This window comes from Nerophis lumbriciformis, linkage group LG21, assembly GCF_033978685.3.
Source record: "Nerophis lumbriciformis linkage group LG21, RoL_Nlum_v2.1, whole genome shotgun sequence".
NCBI classification, from domain to species: Eukaryota; Metazoa; Chordata; class Actinopteri; order Syngnathiformes; family Syngnathidae; genus Nerophis; species Nerophis lumbriciformis.
In genome coordinates this window covers 28,849,337-28,869,320 of record NC_084568.2, presented here as the reverse complement: position 1 = coordinate 28,869,320, position 19,984 = coordinate 28,849,337, and the positions used below count along the sequence as shown (strand labels likewise).

Below are 19,984 nucleotides of genomic sequence, written 5' to 3'. Positions count from 1 at the left end.
CACAATTCAAATATTGCAGCTTCACTACAATTGAAAAACAACTTTTTTATGCATATTCTACATATTGTTGGCCTAAATTGAGTCTGATTTGTGTCTTATATGTATTACAGTGCAGCGTTTGTCTTAGTTTCTATGATTGTGTTGAGGCAATCAACTTCCGGGTGCCAACAAACACAACACAAACCGGTGGTATCTTCACCGCGACAATCTTCAACTCCTGCCTCATCAATAACACATCTCCACACTGGTGAGCCTTTGACATAAGTGATGTTTAAAGGCCTACTGAAATGCGATTTTCTTATTTAAACGGGGATAGCAGGTCCATCTTATGTGTCATACTTGATCATTTCGCGATATTGCCATATTTTTGCTGAAAGGATTTAGTAGAGAACATCGACGATAAAGTTCGCAACTTTTGGTCGCTGATAAAAAAGCCTTGCCTGTACCGGAAGTAGCAGACGAGTAGCGTGACGTCACAGGTTGTGGAGCTCCTCACATCTGCACATTGTTTACAATCATGGCCACCAGCAGCGAGAGCGATTCGGACCGAGAAAGCGATGATTTCCCCATTAATTTGAGCGAGGATGAAGGATTTGTGGATGAGGAAAGTGAGAGTGAAGGACTAGAGGGCAGTTGTGCCACAACACAACCAGGTTTATATTTAATATGCCACAAATTAATACCGCATAACAAACACCTCCCCCCTCCCGTCCATATAACCCGCCAATACAACTCAAACACCTGCACAACACACTCAATCCCACAGCCCAAAGTACCGTTCACCTCCCCAATTTTCATACAGCACATATATTTCCCCAAAGTCCCCAAAGTTACGTACGTGACATGCACATAGCGGCATACACGTACGGGCAAGCGATCAAATGTTTGGAAGCCGCAGCTGCATGCGTACTCACGGTAACGCGTCTGCGCATCCAACTCAAAGTCCTCCTGGTAAGAGTCTCTGTTGTCCCAGTTCTCCACAGGCCAATGGTAAAGCTTGACTGTCATCTTCCGGGAATGTAAACAATGAAACGCCGGCTGTGTTTGTGTTGCTGCAGTCGGCCGCAATACACCGCCTCCCACCTACAGCTTTCTTCTTTGCTGTCTCCATTGTTCATTGAACAAATTGCAAAAGATTCACCAACACAGATGTCCAGAATACTGTGGAATTTTGCGATGAAAACAGACGACTTAATAGCTGGCCACCATGCTGTCCCAAAATGTCCTCCACAATCCGTGACGTCACGCGCTGACGTCATCATACCGAGACGTTTTCAGCAGGATATTTCACGCGAAATTTAAAATTGCACTTTAGTAAGCTAACCCGGCCGTATTGGCATGTGTTGCAATGTTAAGATTTCATCATTGATATATAAACTATCAGACTGCGTGGTCGGTAGTAGTGGGTTTCAGTAGGCCTTTAAAGACACTTTGTGCTAACAAGAGCGAGGTTAGCAATGCTAAGTGGAGATTAACTTTATTTACTGATGCACTTCATCTTCAACATCCTCGCTCCGCAGGCCATTGGTGAGCCTGGAATGAAAACAGGCGACACGCAATGCTTACAACACGGCTAATGCTCGTAGCTGCAGCAGTCGGGTTGACTGAGTTTTTGCGGAAAAAACACGTCTGTGGTTTCAGCACATCCGAGTCCAGTTATAACCGAGAGGAATTACCTAGGATTTGATTAAATATTTGTAGGCCAAGTGACAGCACTAAGAAAAGATCCTGCTGAGTACTGTAATCTACAGTAGAACACATTCAAAGATAATACATTGGGTAAAACAAGTGTAACTTTCACTATATGGGTTTTATTTCATGTTTAAATAGCTCTACAACTAAAACTTATTTAGAAGGTCGATCTATGAAAATATGTTATTGTTAATCCTCCTTCGCTGAAATTCACAGTCAAGTCTGTAACCAATTAGAACCAACATGGATACAGAATGAGCTAATATTTCAACATTGATTACCAGTGCAAGAGATGGTAAACAGAGTGCAGTGTTTATGGATCGAACTGAAGCATTTGACACAACTAATCACAATATTTTAATAAAAAAATTAGAACGGTATGGCATCAGAGGGTTGGTCTTAAACTGGATTAGAAGCTACTTAACCAACAGGAAACAATACGTGAAGCTCAGCAAACACACATCTACTAAATATATCCTGTGGTTTACCCAAGGGATCAATACTAGGACCAAAATTGTTCAATCTTTATATAAATGACATTGGTAAAGTTACAAAAGACTGACAGTATTATTTGTGGATGATCCAACAGCGTTTTGTTCAGGAGAGAACACGCAGAAGCTAATACAAATAATAACAGAAGAAAGGAATTAAAGAGATGGTTTGACAAAAACAGACTATCTTTGAATCTCAGTATAACTAAAATAATGATATTTGGTAACAGTAGAAGAGTAAGTCAAACACAAATAGACGGAGTAAACATTGAAAGGGTAAATTAAATCACATTTTTGGATGTAATAATAGATGATAAAATTAACTGGAAATATCATACAAAAAATACACAACATAAAGTGGCAAAAAATACACCAATAACGAATAAAGCTAAATATGTGTTGTACCAAAAATCACTTCATATTCTTTACTGCTCGCTAGTGTTACCATATCTGAGTTATTGTGCACAAATATAAGGAATTAATTACAAATGTACTCTTCATTCACTAACCGTGTTACAAAAAAGATCTGTTAGAATATTACATCATGTTGGATATAGAGAACATACAAACACTTTATTTATTAAATTGAGAATACTGAAATTCCACAATATAGTGAATTTGCAAACAGCTAAAATGATGTACAATACAAACTATAACCTGCGAGCCAAAAATGTACAACAATTCTTCTCAACGAAAGAGGAGAAAAATGTAACTTAAAACGTGTATGCACGTACAACATTTAGTATATCAGTATGTGGAATTAAAATATGGGATGGATTAATAAACAATGTACTAATATGATCCATTTTAAGAAACCGTTCAAAGTATTTACAAAGAACAAAGAAGAAGAACCATGATAAAAATTCTGAACTCATTGATAATCTTAATCACCTCACCATATGAAATACAACTTACTTCACTATTTATTTACTTTTTAATGTCATTATTTATGGATTATGTTGTGAATAAATTGAGAACAGGAAGTGAACAAAAGTGCTACGTACTGTAAAAGGGGTAGGATTAATTAAGGTCTGCTTCTTTCTGCTCCTTTTCGAACACGTTGAAAAGAGAAAGTGGAAATGGTTACGTATCATGTTGTAATTGTATGCATGTTCCCAATCAACTCAAGCCATAACAAACCAATTAGTCACCATAAACGAGGGATGGCTGTACACTGATTCAAAGAGGAATCGAGACCTCAGTAACACTTTTATAAACTACAATCAACATTCCTGTTGATTGTAGATAACCACAGTGTATCCCACCAGGGATCTTCAGATTGTTTTTGATCATCTTTATGTCCTAGGAATGGGCAATAATATGCAATATAAATTTGGTCCTATCAAAACCACGTTTCTTATTTCACAGTTTAGCTTTCCTTGGGGCCAATTTAACCTGTTCTGAAAAATGCCAAAGAAATATCATGATAAATATTTGGTTACACTAGAGGCTGCGATATCATGATATATATCGTTACGCAAGAGGCTGCGATATCATGATATATATGGTTACGCAAGAGACTGCGATATCATGATATATATGGTTACGCAAGAGGCTGCGATATCATGATATATATGGTTGCACAAGAGGCTGCGATATCATGATATATATTAAGTTAAAGTACCAATGATTGTCACACACACACTAGGTGTGGCAAAATTATTCTCTGCATTTGACCCATCACCCTTGATCACCCCCTGGGAGGTGAGGGGAGCAGTGGGCAGCAGCGGTGGCCACGCCCAGGACTCATTTTGGTGATTTAACCCCCAATTCCAACCCTTGATGCTGAATGCCAAGCAGGGAGGTAATGGGTCCCATTTTTATAGTCTTTGGTATGACTCGGCCTGGTTATGCAAGAGGCTGCAATATCATGATATATTTGGTTACGCAAGAAACTGCGATATCATGATTTATATATGGTCACGCATGAGGCTGCGATATCATGATATGGTTACGCAAGAGGCTGCGATATCATGATATATTTGGCTACGCAAGAGGCTGCGATATAATGATTTATATATGGTTACGCAAGACGCTGCTATATCAGGATATATTTGGTTACGCAAGAGGCTGCGATATCATGATAAATATGGTTACACAAGAGGCTGCGATATGATATATTTGGTTACGCAAGAGGCTGTGATATCATGATATATATATATACATATATATATACATATACATATATATATATATATATATATATATATATATATATATATATGTATGTGTGGGAAAAAAATCACAAGACTACTTCATCTCTACAGGCCTGTTTCATGAGGGGGTTCCCTCAATCATCAGGAGATTTTAATGGGAGCATTCACATACCATGGTTTATATAGGGCACAGAGTGGGTGGGTACAGGCTGGCGTAGGGGCGTGGTGATTGGCTCATGTGTTACCTAGGAGGTGTTTCCGTCTGTGGCGGCATGCTGATACAATTTCGCTGCGCTTGTTGAGGGATGACAGGTCTGGACGGTATATGATAAACAGTTTCTCTTTCAAGCATAGGTTGCATCTTTTATTACCACTATTGTAAGGTGTGCTGGATGCAAGAATTTGCCATGTTATTGAATATTCAACATTATTGTCTTTGAGGTCCCAAATGTGTTTGCTGAGTTCTGTGGTATTCCGCAGGTTTTGGTTCCTGAAAGAAGCCTTGTGATTGTTCCATCTGGTTTTAAACTCTCCCTCGGTTAATCCTACATATGTGTCGGATGTGTTAATGTCCTTGCGTGTTACCTTAGATTGGTAGACAACTGATGTTTGTAAGCACCCCCCGTTGAGAGGGCAATCAGGTTTCTTGCGACAGTTGCAGCCTTTGTTGGTTTTGGGGTCGCTCTGTCTGGGGGCCGACGGCTCATTTGCAATTGTTTTGTTGTGGTTTGAGATAATTTGTCGTATATTGTTCATACAGCTGTAGCTCAATTTAATGTTGATCTTGTTGAATAATTTTCTTAGGCTGTTGCCTTTGGGAAAGTGTTTGTCAATCAGAGTGAGGAATTTGTGGCCAATGTTAGTTGAGACGTTTTTGCTGTATGGGGGGTTGTACCAGATGATGTTGTTTCGTTTTCTGTTCTTTTTTGGTTGGTTTCCTGGCGTGGGTTCATAGGTGAGGGTAAAATTGTATCCGCTTTCATCAAGGGCTTTTTGGTACGGGGGGGTTGCTTGGTCAAATTCAGCTTTGCTAGATGACAGCATCGATAGCCTTTTATTAATTCCGGTAGGTATTCTTTTCGTGGTGGTGGGTGGGTGGTTGCTGTCATGGTGCACGTATTGGAGTGTTGTGTTGGATTTCGTGAATGGTTGGTAGCTGTTATTTCTCAGGTTGAAAGTGACGTCGAGGAAGTTGACGGTTTGCTTGTTGGCTTCAATCGTGATCCGTAGGCCGTTCTCTTTGAAAATTTGGCATATGCGCTTCTTGGTCTTGATATCATGATATACAGTGGGGCAAAAAAGTATTTAGTCAGCCACCGATTGTGCAAGTTCTCCCACTTAAAATGATGACAGAGGTCTGTAATTTTCATCATAGGTACACTTCAACTGTGAGAGACAGAATGTGAAAAAAAAATCCAGGAATTCACATTGTAGGAATTTTAAAGAATTTATTTGTAAATCATGGTGGAAAATAAGTATTTGGTCACTTCAAACAAGGAAGATCTCTGGCTCTCAGAGACCTGTAACTTCTTCTTTAAGAAGCTCTTCTGTCCTCCACTTGTTACCTGTATTAATGGCACCTGTTTGAACTTGTGATCTGTATAAAAGACACCTGTCCACAGCCTCAAACAGTCAGACTCCAAACTCCACTATGGCCAAGACCAAAGAGCTGTCAAAGGACACCAGGAAAATAATTGTAGACCTGCACCAGACTGTGAAGAGTGAATCTACAATAGGCAAGCAGCTTGGTGTGAAAAAATCAACTGTGGGAGCAATTATCAGAAAATGGAAGACATACAAGACCACTGATAATCTCCCTCGATCTGGGGCTCCACGCAAGATCTCATCCCGTGGGTTCAAAATGATCATGAGAACGGTGAGCAAAAATCCCAGAACCACACAAGGGGACCTGGTGAATGACCTGCAGAGAGCTGGGACCAAAGTAACAAAGGTTACCATCAGTAACACACTACGCCGACAGGGACTCAAATCCTGCAGTGCCAGACGTGTCCTCTGCTTAAGCCAGTGCATGTTCAGGCCTGTCTGAAGTTTGCCAGAGAGCACATGGATGATACAGCAGAGGATTGGGAGAATGTCATGTGGTCAGATGAAACCAAAATATAACTTTTTAGTATTCTTCTTCCTCCAAACACGACGAGTTGAGTTGCATCCCAAGAACACCATACCTACTGTGAAGCATGGGGGTGGAAACATCATGCTTTGGGGCTGTTTTTCTGCTAAGGGGACAGGCCGACTGATCCGTGTTAAGGAAAGAATGAATGGGGCCATGTATCGTGAGATTTTGAGCCAAAACCTTCTTCCATCAGTGAGAGCTTTGAAGATGAAACGTGGCTGGGTCGTCCAGCATGACAATGATCCCAAACACACCGCCCGGGCAACGAAGGAGTGGCTCCGTAAGAAGCATTTGAAAGTCCTGGAGTGGCCTAGCCAGTCTCCAGACCTCAACCCCATAGAAAATCTGTGGAGGGAGTTGAAAGTCCGTGTTGCTTGGCGACAGCCCCAAAACATCACTGCTCTCGAGAAGATCTGCATGGAGGAATGGGCCAAAATACCAGCTACTGTGTGTGCAAACCTGGTAAAGACCTATAGTAATCGTTTGACCTCTGTAATATAACCTTTGTTGGCAATAACAAAGTATTGAGTTGAATTTTTGTTATTGACCAAATACTTATTTTCCACCATAATTTACAAATAAATTCTTTAAAAATCCTACAATGTGAATTCCTGGATTTTTTTTTTTCACATTCTGTCTCTCACAGTTGAAGTGTACCTATGATGAAAATTACAGACCTCTGTCATCATTTTCAGTGGGAGAACTTGCACAATTGGTGGCTGACTAAATACTTTTTTGCCCCACTGTATATGGTTACACAAGAGGCTACGATAGGATTTATATAGTTACGCAAGAGGCTACAATATCATGATATATACATGGTTACTTCAAGAGGCTGCGATATCATGATATATCCATCCATCCATCCATCCATCCATCCATCTTCTTCCGCTTATCCGAGGTGGGGTCGCGGGGGCAGCAGCCTAAGCAGGGAAGCCCAGACTTCCCTCTCCCCAGCCACTTCGTCCAGCTCCTCCCGGGGGATCCCGAGGCGTTCCCAGGCCATATATATATATATATATATATATATATATATATATATATATATATATATATATATATATATATATATACATAGTTACGCAAGAGGCTGCGATATCAGGATATATATGGTTGCGCAAGAGTCTGGCTCTTAATGATATATATCAGTGGTCCCCAACCGACCGATTGGTACCGGGCCGAATAAGGAAAAAAAAAAATTAAAAAAAATTTTTTTTTTTTTTTTTTTTTTTAAATTAAATCAACATAAAAACACAATATATACACTATATATCAATACAGTCTGCAGGGATACAGTCCGTAAGCACACATGATTGTATTTCTTTATTAAAAAAAAAATAATAATAAATAAATCCACCCCCAAACCCCCCCCCCCCCGCCGCTGTTTTCAAGCGTTGACCGGTCCGCAGCTACAAAAAGGTTGGGGACCACTGATATATATGGTTACGCAAGAGGGGACGATATGATGATATATATGGTTACGTAAGAGGCTGCGATATCATGATATATGTGGTTAGGCAAGAGGCTGCGATATCATGATATATATATGGTTACACTACGATATCATGATATATATATATATATATATATATATATATATATATATATATATATATATATATATATATGTATATATATATGGTTACACAAGAGGCTACGATGTCATAATATATATGGTTACGCAAGAGGCTGCGATATCATGATATATATGGTTACACAAGAGGCTACGATAGGATTTATATGGTTACGCAAGAGGCTACAATATCATGATATATACATGGTTACTTCAAGAGGCTGGGATATCATGAGATATATATATATATATATATATATATATATATATATATATATATATATATATATATATATATATATATGTATATATATATATATATATATATATATATATATATATATATATATATATATATATATATATATATAATTTACAGTATGTATATATATATATATATATACACACACACACCGTATTTTCCGGAGTATAAGTCGCACCGGCCTAAAATGCTGGCTCTTAATGATATATATGGTTACGCAAGAGGCTGCGATATCATGATATATATGGTTAGGCAAGAGGCTATGATATCATGATATACCTGTATATGGTTAGGCAAGAGGCTACGATATCATGATATATATGGTTACGCAAAAGGCTACGATATCATGATATATATGATTAGGCAAGAGGCTGCGATATCATGATATACTGTATATGGTTATATATGATTAGGCAAGAGGCAGCAAGGTAAATATCAATAGTGATTTTATGCCATATCCCTCCTCCATAGTGTGAACTGTATCTTTTGTGTAAAGCTGTGCTTTTTATGCGTCCTATTCAGAATGTATTTGGCGACCCTCCCGCCCTCCCAGAGTACAAGGTAGCAGACGCCAAAAAGTCCAAATTCATCCTGCTGCATTACAGCACGTGCAAAGCCGGCTGGGACTGGCTAATCCTGCTCGCCACTTTCTACGTGGCGGTCACCGTGCCGTACAACGTGTGCTTCATCGGCGACGACGACGACCTGACTCGCAGCACGACCGTCAGCGACATCGCCGTGGAGATTCTCTTCATTTTGGGTGGGTTAGTTAAAGACCTCCGCCAGGGAGTTTACGCACTTTGAATCATTGTTTGTGACTTCCTGGTTGCTTTGATTAAGACGCCAAATCTGCCGAGAATCAACACATTGATGATGTCATTTTAAAACATGTAAAAGGAATCCCTGTGATGATGACGCATGTCGGCGTGATCCCAGAATGCAGAGAAGGTAGAAAGCAAGAGGTCCTGTTATTAGGCACCATGCAGAATCCAAGTCACTCAGAAAACAACAGAACATTTTGTCCCACAGCAAATAATGAACCAGCACTGAAGAAGGGAACAAGGAACTAAACGGAACTAATGTGTGCTGGCAGAAGAAGAAAAGTACAAGTAAAGCACCAATACTGTCAAAACAAGAGCACCAGGACAGGAAATGATACCAAACACAAACAAAGTCCAAACTGTCATGTGGGATCATGACACCCTATTGATTGCAATAGGTTAAAAAAAAAAAGATTTACTTTTAACAATTAGACTTAGACAAACTTTATTGATCCACAAGGGAAATTGTTCTACACAGTAGCTCAGTTACAAAGGATGGAAAGGATAATGCAGGTATAAAGTAGACTAAAAATGTACCATAGTAGCAATATAATATATATATATGTATATTTACATATATGTAATATACAGTATATAATATATACTGATATATTATATTATATTATATTATATGTTTATATATATATATATATATATATATATATATATATATATATATATATATATATAACAAATCCCAATTACCATGTACAGTATATGTAACAGCTGCAGCAAAAAAAAGGGCAGCATAAAATAGAGAGTAGATCCAGCAGAAAATATACATCATAAAGGTAGCTAACATAGAAGCGGTCAGGTAATAGATAGATATAATCTTTTTTTCTTTTTAAGTTATTTTGGCAGACAAAAAAAATATTTTCAGAAGTTATTTTTGAAAAGTTTATTTTTACATATTTAAGCAGTATTTTTTTCACATGGTAGTAGTAATGATTAAATTCTACCTAAAATAAACAATAATGAATGAATAAGTATTATACTGATATACAAAATCTTGAAATATAAATGAACAAGTTGTATTTTCTCTGCTATATTAAATGTGATTACATTTGAAGTTGTGCTAACACACACGTGTTTGTTGTTGCAGATATTGTTTTCAATTTCCGCACCACTTATGTCAGCAAGTCAGGTCAGGTGATCTTTGACGCGCGGCAGATTTGCATTCACTACCTGACCACCTGGTTCATCATCGACCTGGTGGCTGCATTGCCCTTTGACCTGCTTTACGCCTTTAAAGTCAGCGTGGTGAGTAGTCTTTGGCTCTTCCTGCATAGGCGCATAATTAATATGCATCTATTGAAAATACCTCTAATGATGGACTGATAGATGATTTTGACATTAGTGAAGTCATACAGGGTTGGAACACACCGCTTGAAAATACCTCTAATGATGGACTGATAGATGATTTTGACATTAGGGAAGTCATACAGGGTTGGAACACACCACTTTGAAAGCATACTTGTCAACATTGATGATTGATTGGACTTTCACCAATCCTGCCAACATCTGACATTTCTCATGTTCTAGATTGTTTCCTTTTCTGCTCCGCTGCCTCTTTGATTCCGTCTATTGATTGCACATACCATACAGAGGCTTTCAATTCTACTTTATTGCATCATTAAAAGCTTGTTCCGGGCGGCTTGACCCCCTTAAGGAGAGCCCAGAGCAAGGGGAAGGAGGAAGCACAATTGTGGGGCAATTAGGTGCAGCTTCACGACTTGACCATGTCTGATGAATACTTGGTTTTATCATAAGTGCTGTTTGCTTTCACTTATCTTTCAGAGCTACCTCATTCACACCGTCAAGAGACCTTTGTCATCACATTAGGTGCATGAAGTGTGTCACGAAGACTGCCTTTGCAAAGGTTTTGTGTTCAGTGTTGAGAAGGGTATTTGTTAAACAATATGTTTAATTCAGCACTAAATAATGCAAGCAAAATATTAAAAACAACTACAGGAGAAGCAGTGCAATGCTACACACATTAAAACCACAATAATCCCTCCTTTATCGCTGTTGATTGGTATCAGGCCTGAGTTTGAGTTTATTTCGAACATGCATGCATACAACATTATACGTCGCAATTTCCAGTTTCTCTATGCAACCTGTTCGAAAAGGAGTAGGAAGAAGCAGAGCTTCCCCTTTTCCTTTACATAGCAGTTGCTAACACTTTTGTTCACTTCCTGTTCTCAATTTGTTCACAATATAGTCCATAAGTAATAACATTAAAAATAATTAATAATTAGTGAAGTAAGTTATATTTCATGAGATAAATAAGATTATCTAGAATGTGGTCAATTAATTTCCACAAGTAGGAATTATTAATTATAAATCGAATATTTTCATAGCTAAAGAAAAAAAACCTTCTAAATGACTTGTTTAACATTATGAAAGTCCTCTAGACATAGAATAACACAACACTCCTTTAATCCACCATAGAAATGGTGCCTGAGGCTGAGCCAATCAGTGACCACGATACTGAACAGCCCGTTCTTATTTGTTTGTTCTCACCCAGTGGCCAATTCTTTTGTAGTATTGATATTTTTGGTTCATTCAGACATATTATGCTTAAAGAATGCCTAACTGGTCACTAAAGACAGGTTTGACTGTAAATAAAAAACAAAGTGACATTTTATAAAATATATACACTATATTGCCAAAAGTATTTGGCCACCTGCCTTGACTCACATATGAACTTGAAGTGCCATCCCATTCCTAACCCACAAGGTTCAATATGATGTCAGTCCACCTTTTGCAGCTACTACAGCTTCAACTTTTCTGGGAAGGCTGTCCACAAGGTTGTGGAGTGTGTTTATAGGATTTTTTTTACCATTCTTCCAAAAGCGCATTGGTGAGGTCATATGCTGATGTTGGTCGAGAAGGCCTGGCTCTCAGTCTCCGTTCTAATTCATCCCAAAGGTGTTCTATCAGGTTCAGGTCAGGACTGTGTGCAGGCCAGTCAAGTTCATCCACACCAGACTCTGTCATCCATGTCTTTATGGACCTTGCTTTGTGCGCTGGTGCACAGTCATGTTGGAAGAATAGAATTGTCCAAAATGTTTTGGTATCCTGGAGCATTCAAAGTTCCTTTCACTAAGGGGCCAAGCCCAATTCCTGAAAAACAACCCCACACCATAATTCCTCCACCACCAAATTTCACACTCGGCACATTGGAATCCGAAATGTACCGTTCTCCTGGCAACCTCCAAACTCAGACTCGTCCATCAGATTGCCAGATGGAAAAGCGTGATTTATCACTCTAGAGAACACGTCTCCACTGCTCTAGAGTCGAGTGGCGACGTGCTTTACACCACTGCATCCGACGCTTTGTATTGGACTTGGTGATGTATGGCTTAGATGCAACTGCTAGGCCATGGAAACCCATTCCATGAAGCTCTCTGCGTACTGTACGTGGGCTAATTGGAAGGTCACATGAAGTTTGTAGCTCTGTAGCAACTGACTGTGCAAAAAGTCGGCGACCTCTTTGCACTTTGCGCTTCAGCATCCGCTGACCACTCTCTGTCAGTTTACGTGGCCTACCACTTAGTGGCTGAGTTGCTGTTGTTCCCAAACTATTCCATTTTCTTATAATAAAGCCGACAGTTGTCTTTGGAATATTTAGGAGCGAGGAAATTTCACGACTGGATTTGTTACACAAATCTATACGACAGTTCTACGCTGGAAATAACTGAGATCCTGAAAGCGGCCCATTCTTTCACAAATGTTTGTAGAAACAGTCTCCATGCCTAAGTGCTTGATTTTATACACCTGTGGCCGGACCAAGTGATTAGGACACCTGATTCTGATCATTTCGATGGGTGGCCAAATAGTTTTGGCAATATAGTGTGTATAAATATATATATATATATATATATATATATATATATATATATATATATATATATATATATATATATATATATATATATATATACATACTGTAATTTAATAAGAAGTACTGTCAAGAAAACAAAAACAAAAAAATTAACCCCAAATTGAGTATATGGTTGGAATGTATGTCAATGCAAGCAGGAGGCAAAGAATAATACAAAAATATGTCTTTAAAAGCGGAGGGAAGGAGTGGGCACACTGTCACGCTGCCGCCGCCCCCGGCAAAGGTCCCTGTTTGGTTCCAGTCTATTCATGGAAATACCACTCAGTCCCCGCAGATTTGGAATTCAGGTTTAGGGTCTCAGGGCCCTCGGGCCTGCTTGCCTTCTGCAAAAAGGGGCTCTGCCAGCAACCATTAATGATCTGTAATTGTCCCCAAGTAACTTCATAAAACAGAACTTAAATTTTTACAGTAAACTTGTATGCCTTTCCATTCCATTGTTTTTTGTGAAAATCACTGCCAATTATGTAAAAATAAGAAGATATTTTAACAACAGTAATATATCAGAATTAAGGTTGTACAGCATACTATATACATTAGAAAGTACTCATGAATTATACTTCCTTTGAGAAATACCAATACTTGTTTTTTCCATGGACATTTCCACACACAGAGTACTTACAAGCGGAAACATTGTTGAGACTGAAGAGCGAAAAAGGACGTTATTTTAGCCTAAAACTAAGGATAAAGGTGAAGCTATGAACACTTAAGTTTTGCTCGACAAGCGGTGCTTTAAACATAGCTACTGTTGTAGCTACTTCTAAATCACTAATCCTAGCATAGCGACAAATAAAGTAAGTTTCTTTCAAGAATCATCCCTGTAGGACGAGGAACAGCTAAACATGCTTCACTACACACCGTAGGAGGATACAATAGCTAACCGCTAACAGCAAGCTAGCGCTCCTCAATGTAAACAACTCGGTAGATCAATACAATACAAATATCGACTGCAACGATACCAAGTACGAGAGCAGTATGAAGTCGATATTACAAAATATATTTTTTTATTATTACAAAATATTTTGTCAATTTGTGATTGTTTATAAAGTCATGAAATACATCGCTGGACACAAGAGAACTTTAATTATAGCCAATGTATGATCCTGTAACTACTTGGTATCGGATCCATACCCAAATTTGTAGTATCATCCAAAACTAATGTCAAGTATCAAAGAAGAGAAGAATAAGTGATTATTACATGAGAACAGAAGTGTAGATAGAACATGTCAAAACAGAAAGTGAGCAGATATTAACAGTAAATGAACAAGTAGATGAATAATGTTGACAAAATAATAGAATGATAAATGACACAATATGTTACTGCATACGTCAGCAGACAATTCGGAGCCTCCGTTTACTTACTTACTACTAAAAGACAAGTTGTCTAGTATGTTCAACAACTTATTTCAGCAATCATTCTACTTTGAATGCAATAACAAACATGTTTCATGTATTTCTGGTACAATAAAGCCAATAATGACATTTGTTTATGGTACACTTTATTTTGAGAAGTATCTACAGTAAATACGCCTTGGTATTGGTACCAAAATATTGGTATCTGGACAAGACTAATTAGCATACTGCTGCATATGCAAAATCAAGTGTAGTTTGTTGGGGGGGCGTTTCTCTTGTGCATAAAAAGCACAGATAAGAGAGGAAATGGAAAGAGGTGGCACAGGTGAGATGGAGGGAAGAGATGAAGGAGAAAGAGTCAGGAGGAAGTGTGCGTGTTGCTTACTTTCTGCGGAGGGAGGAAAGTGGAGTCACCATAGGTGGGATGCGAGGTGGTGATAGATGGTGGCGAGAAGATGAAGCTGCTCCCTAAAGGCTTGGGAGGAGGCTTCATTACCCCTCGCGCTGCATCGCGTTCCTCACAGCTACGGCCAGAAGGGGGTCGGAAGAAAGAAAACCATGAAATAAAACACGCCGGGCAGATCTGATAAGCACTGGCCACACATTTTTCTTCTTGATTTTCTTCAAACGCCATTAAGGTGTGTTTGGCTGGCATTTACAGTCTTGACTTCCCCCAGCTGCACAGGTGTACACGCAGGGCTCAAATTTAACCGCGGCAACTGCCGCGACCGCCCTCGTCATTTGCTATAATGCCCTAAATAATTTACCAACATCGGCGGCAAGAACATGCCGTGACCGCCCTTGACTTTTCACTTGTTTAATAGACGAGGGATGTAACAGTAAATGGTATAATGGTAATTCGCTATAAAATTCCCGATGGTTAGTAATACCATCTAATTTTTAAATGACCAAAACCCTGTCATTTATTAATGCATTTTAGGCAACAGGAAGTCAGGCGCATGCGCACTAGCGTCGTTTGGCGTGATAATCATGGCGGACTAACTACACGGACTTTGCTCCGGAGATTTCCCCTCGGAGTAAACGGAGCCAAGCGCTTGGTTTAACGTAATTTTCCCTCGCTTCTCCGCGTGCGCTTAAGAGAGCACTGCTATGTTTAGATGGAGACAGGTGTGGTCAATATTGGAGACAGACGCACTTGTCCCCACACTAAAAGTATACAGCGAAGGAGAAAACTACGTGATGGTGCTTTTATTTTCATAATACAGCGTCCTTCAGCTGCTGTGACTGAGAGTTAATGAGGTGAGGGAACATGCTGCAGGCGATGTTCATAAAGTCTTTAGTTTGTTGACTGGGATGTTCGCTCGTCCTTTATTTAACTGCAAACTGTATCTGTGTTCAAATAACATCAATACTAGCTCAAATGTTTTGTCATCTCATCGAATTGAACGAAGGCTGTGAAGATTGTGTATTCGATGTGAGAGGTGTCACTCTTATTTTTTTTGTTGTTGGCCAAACTGTTGTACTGAACCACACTGAGGCGTTGGAGAAGAACAAAGCTTGTTTTAGACTTCATCTTCATTAGGCAAACTGCTTTGTGTTTTATATTGATATCAAAAAGTAAACGCCATGTTTTTTTTTTACATTACTTGTGTTTTTTTCATGTCACAAAGGTATTACTTCAAAAACCATCCATGTGACATAGCATTTTGTTAATGTTTTATTGTGTATAGTTAATTCCTATATGACATACTTCTGCTCAAACTCTCAATGGATCTGTCCCGATACAGCATCTACATGTACATATGAATGTACAAAACTTAAAAAATAAATAAATAATTTAAAAAAATACCTGCCTCTATCAAAATGTAAAAATAGAGATAAAGGCATCATGAAATGACAAAAAGCTGACAAGTTAATGTTAATAATGAATTTAAAAAACAGTTTCAATTATATTTTTTATACATATATATATATATATATATATATATATGTATATATATACATATATATATATATATATATATATATATGTGCATGTATGTATGTATGCATGCATGCATGCTTTGAAGCCCCTGCCTCGAAAGAAAATAGTGTTTGCCTTGGTGCCCTTCCAACTTGCCTTGGTGCCCTAAAATATGAGCCCTCCTTTAAGGCAACACTTGCCTTGACCTTAAAAAGTTAAAATTCAAGGCCTGTACACAGGTAAACATAAATCTTCTGCAGCATTTACTATGCCCCACTTTCTCAGACTCACCCCGCCGTCCATGCACGCGCACATGGAGTAGGTCCCCAACGGAAGGTTAGCCATCATCCTTGTCCTACATCCTGCTAAAAAATGGCTGCTCGATACAGGTGATGACTTTACTGGCGAGGGAAACGGCGCCAAACATCACAAGGAGGGCGGTTGCGTCCCTTCTCCTGATTTTCTGACCCCGCGTCATTTATATCTTTATCTCCAGGTGTCTGTAGTGCACTTGCTAAAAACAGTGCGCCTGCTGCGCTTGCTACGCCTCCTGCAGAAAATGGACCGCTACTCGCATCACAGCACCGTGGTTCTGACCCTGCTCATGTCCATGTTTGCCCTGCTGGCTCACTGGATGGCCTGCATCTGGTACATCATCGGCAAGATGGAGATGGAGGCCAACGCCTACAACTGGGACATTGGTGAGCACTACGGTATATTTTGCTTCTGACTGGACCATATTTTGTCAACTTGAACCTCACTAAGGCTTTGCAAAACCTGAATAAAATGGAAAAAAACGACATTATCCTCCATAACTCCAGTACAGTAAATACATGCATCTCCATTCTAACAGGCTTTGGTAAGATGTGCCATATAGTTAGGTTAATATACTGTATTTTCAGTAAATGATGGTGAACTCCATGTAGGTTATAGAAATTACACCTGAAAAAATCACAACACATTAGGGAATGTTTAAAGTTTAAAGGGTAACTGTAGTTATTTTGGAATTTTGCTAATCATTCACAATTCTTATGTAAGATAAGAACACATATGTTTTTGTTTTTTTTAATGCATTCTAACTAGTAAAATACAGCAAGTAGGAGGTGGCTACGAATGCATCTAATGGGACTACATTATTGCGCCCATAAAGCCCTCTAAAAACATCCAAAATGCGGCAACAATACTCCATTTACATGTCATGAGCTGAATATTAACCAAATATTAGCAATATTGTTATTATAAGTGCTAACACAGACAAACTATTTTTACGGGCGCCGTGATCACAGATAGCTAAATAGCTTATGCTGCTATGTTGACATATTGAGCTGCTGCATCGCCTCTAAATTGGGGAAAGTTTATTCTAGATTATAAATCATGCCTCTCACCTGGAGAGTAGAAGGTTGTGGACAGAAACCCAAGACGCTTGTTTGCAGCACCTTGTTTTTCAACCCTTTGTGAGGATTATGATGAAATCTTCATCTGAACGGGAAGATATAAACATCCCATCAGTCGGCATCACAGTGAGAGCAGACATTGTACAGTAAGTGATTGTTTTGTTCTGTTGATAGTTTGTATTTCTTCTTTAGCACTTAGCAATACTCCTTCTAGCTGGATCTGCTCATCATTCAGCTTCTAAAAGTTGTAGAACATCATACTTATATTCAGGCCAAGAAATAGAAGTTTCTGGATCATCATTTGTCCAAAGTTGTCTTTGTTGTCTTTCATCAAGTCTGCCGTGATTAGTAGTGTTGTTGTTGTTGAAAGGAAAAGCGAACGTTGTGATGCGTCTGTGAAAATAAAACGTTGTATGCTTAAAATGGGCAAAATACATGTTACATGTTATTATGAATGTGCCTGTTCCAACATTACATACTGTATATGCTTACAGCATATTTATAAAACCTTGAGGTTTATGGATGTTTTTAAGGGCGTTTTATAGGCGAAACAGAGGTACTGCCATTGGCTCCATTGTTAGCTGACTTTTGCTGGCATTTATTTACAAGTTTTAGAATGCATTAAAAAAAAAAAACATGTTTTTTTGTCTTACATAAGGATTGTGAATAAATAGGCAACATTCCAAAATAAATACAGTTCCCCTTTGAGACTCAAATTACTTCAAATAAACCATAATTTGCCAAAACCATTCACATACACTGTGCCTTTTCTAAGCGGACAATACTATAGAAACAAAACTACTTTAGAGTAGTCAGTGTACGCTTCAGCTTGTAGAGCTAGATTTACTGTTCGTTGAAAATTACTCTGGACACGTCTAATATTGTCTGAAATAAATGAAGGTACAAAATTAGCACAAACACAATAAAGCAATACTACTTTCAAAGCTGTACACTGACTACACTAATAAAATATATCCATGTTACATTTCTATAGTATTATCCCTTGAGAATACAAGGAGGGTGATCTGAAAAAATGGGTCTTCACAAATTACTAACATTTTATTATGTCATTTTTGTACAAACCGTGCTCTAATTTGTGAGCTAGTTCCATTTATCTAGCACCTCGGGCTATCTATACATGAGTTTCCATTAATGGTGATTACCCATAATCCTTCGCGGCAGCCGCCATCTTGTGTGTCATAACTTAATTTATTCGCCTGCGGCAGTTTTGTAAATATTTTTCTCATTTTTGATTTGACAATGACGTCAACTTCGGGAAATTTGAAAGAGGACGTGAAAGATTCCTACAGACAGACTGGGGTTTGCAAAGCCGGGTATTTACAGAAATGTAAGGATATTGGCGATAATGGTCTGTATGAGATGGGAAAAGACGAATAGACTACTGATTTGAAATCTTACCCTGATAAAAGTTATCCGGACATCGTCAACTATTTGGTGAACAATTAAACTGGGAAATTAAACTGGCTACAAAGGAAGATAATGTGTGCTCGTCGCTCGTGATATGTTACCCAGTCTGGGAGGGTAATATCATAAAGGTCTGCTTTTTTTCTTAATATTAATAAACAACAATTGTGTAAGACTAATAAACACATTCAATCACAGTTATCATCGACAAGGACATCATTTAAAGCACATTACCTGTTACAAAATGATCAGAGCAAACTTTATAGCAGGGGTCCCCAAACTTTTTGACTCGGGGGCCACATTGGGTTAAAACTATATATATATATATATATATATATATATATATATATATATATATATATATATATGTGTGTGTGTGTGTGTGTGTGTGTGTGTGTGTGACCCATTTCGCACAAAAATAACAATAACAATATGGTGGACGTCATTCGAAACCTATTATTAGCTAAGCTAGCATTGTAACACACGAGACACTCAATAGAGATACAGCAGAATTAAGCTTTGTTTGCTTAATTAAGACTGCAGCTACTAGTGTTAAAGTTGCCACAAAGCTCAAAGACTCAAATATTCAAAATAATATAATAATCGCTTACTTCTTCACTATTAGCTGTCAAGCAATGATGAGCTCAGTAATCAGCATTTAACTTCCTGCAGTGTTGCCACATGAGAAATGACAAATTATTGTTACAGAAGTTAATATCATAGAATTTCGCTGAAAATTCTCATACACACACTATTGACATCACCCAAGACCATCTGCTACTGTAAAATATTACCACTTTGGGTGCGTTGTTTGGCTTATGTTTTACCTTTAAATAAACTAACAGCATTGTTGGG

The 19,984-nt window shown here is 38.4% G+C and overlaps 1 protein-coding gene across 1 annotated transcript in view; it reads left to right on the top strand.

Moving 5' to 3' along the window:
- kcnh8 (potassium voltage-gated channel, subfamily H (eag-related), member 8) overlaps window positions 1-19,984 on the top strand; it is a 154,871-nt gene that overhangs the window by 77,819 nt on the left and 57,068 nt on the right. Inside the window, exons 5-7 of the mRNA XM_061982496.2 lie at window positions 8,831-9,068; window positions 10,232-10,389; window positions 16,807-17,011. Of these exons, the coding sequence (XP_061838480.2) occupies window positions 8,831-9,068; window positions 10,232-10,389; window positions 16,807-17,011 (601 nt within the window). The remainder of the gene's footprint in view (window positions 1-8,830; window positions 9,069-10,231; window positions 10,390-16,806; window positions 17,012-19,984) is intronic.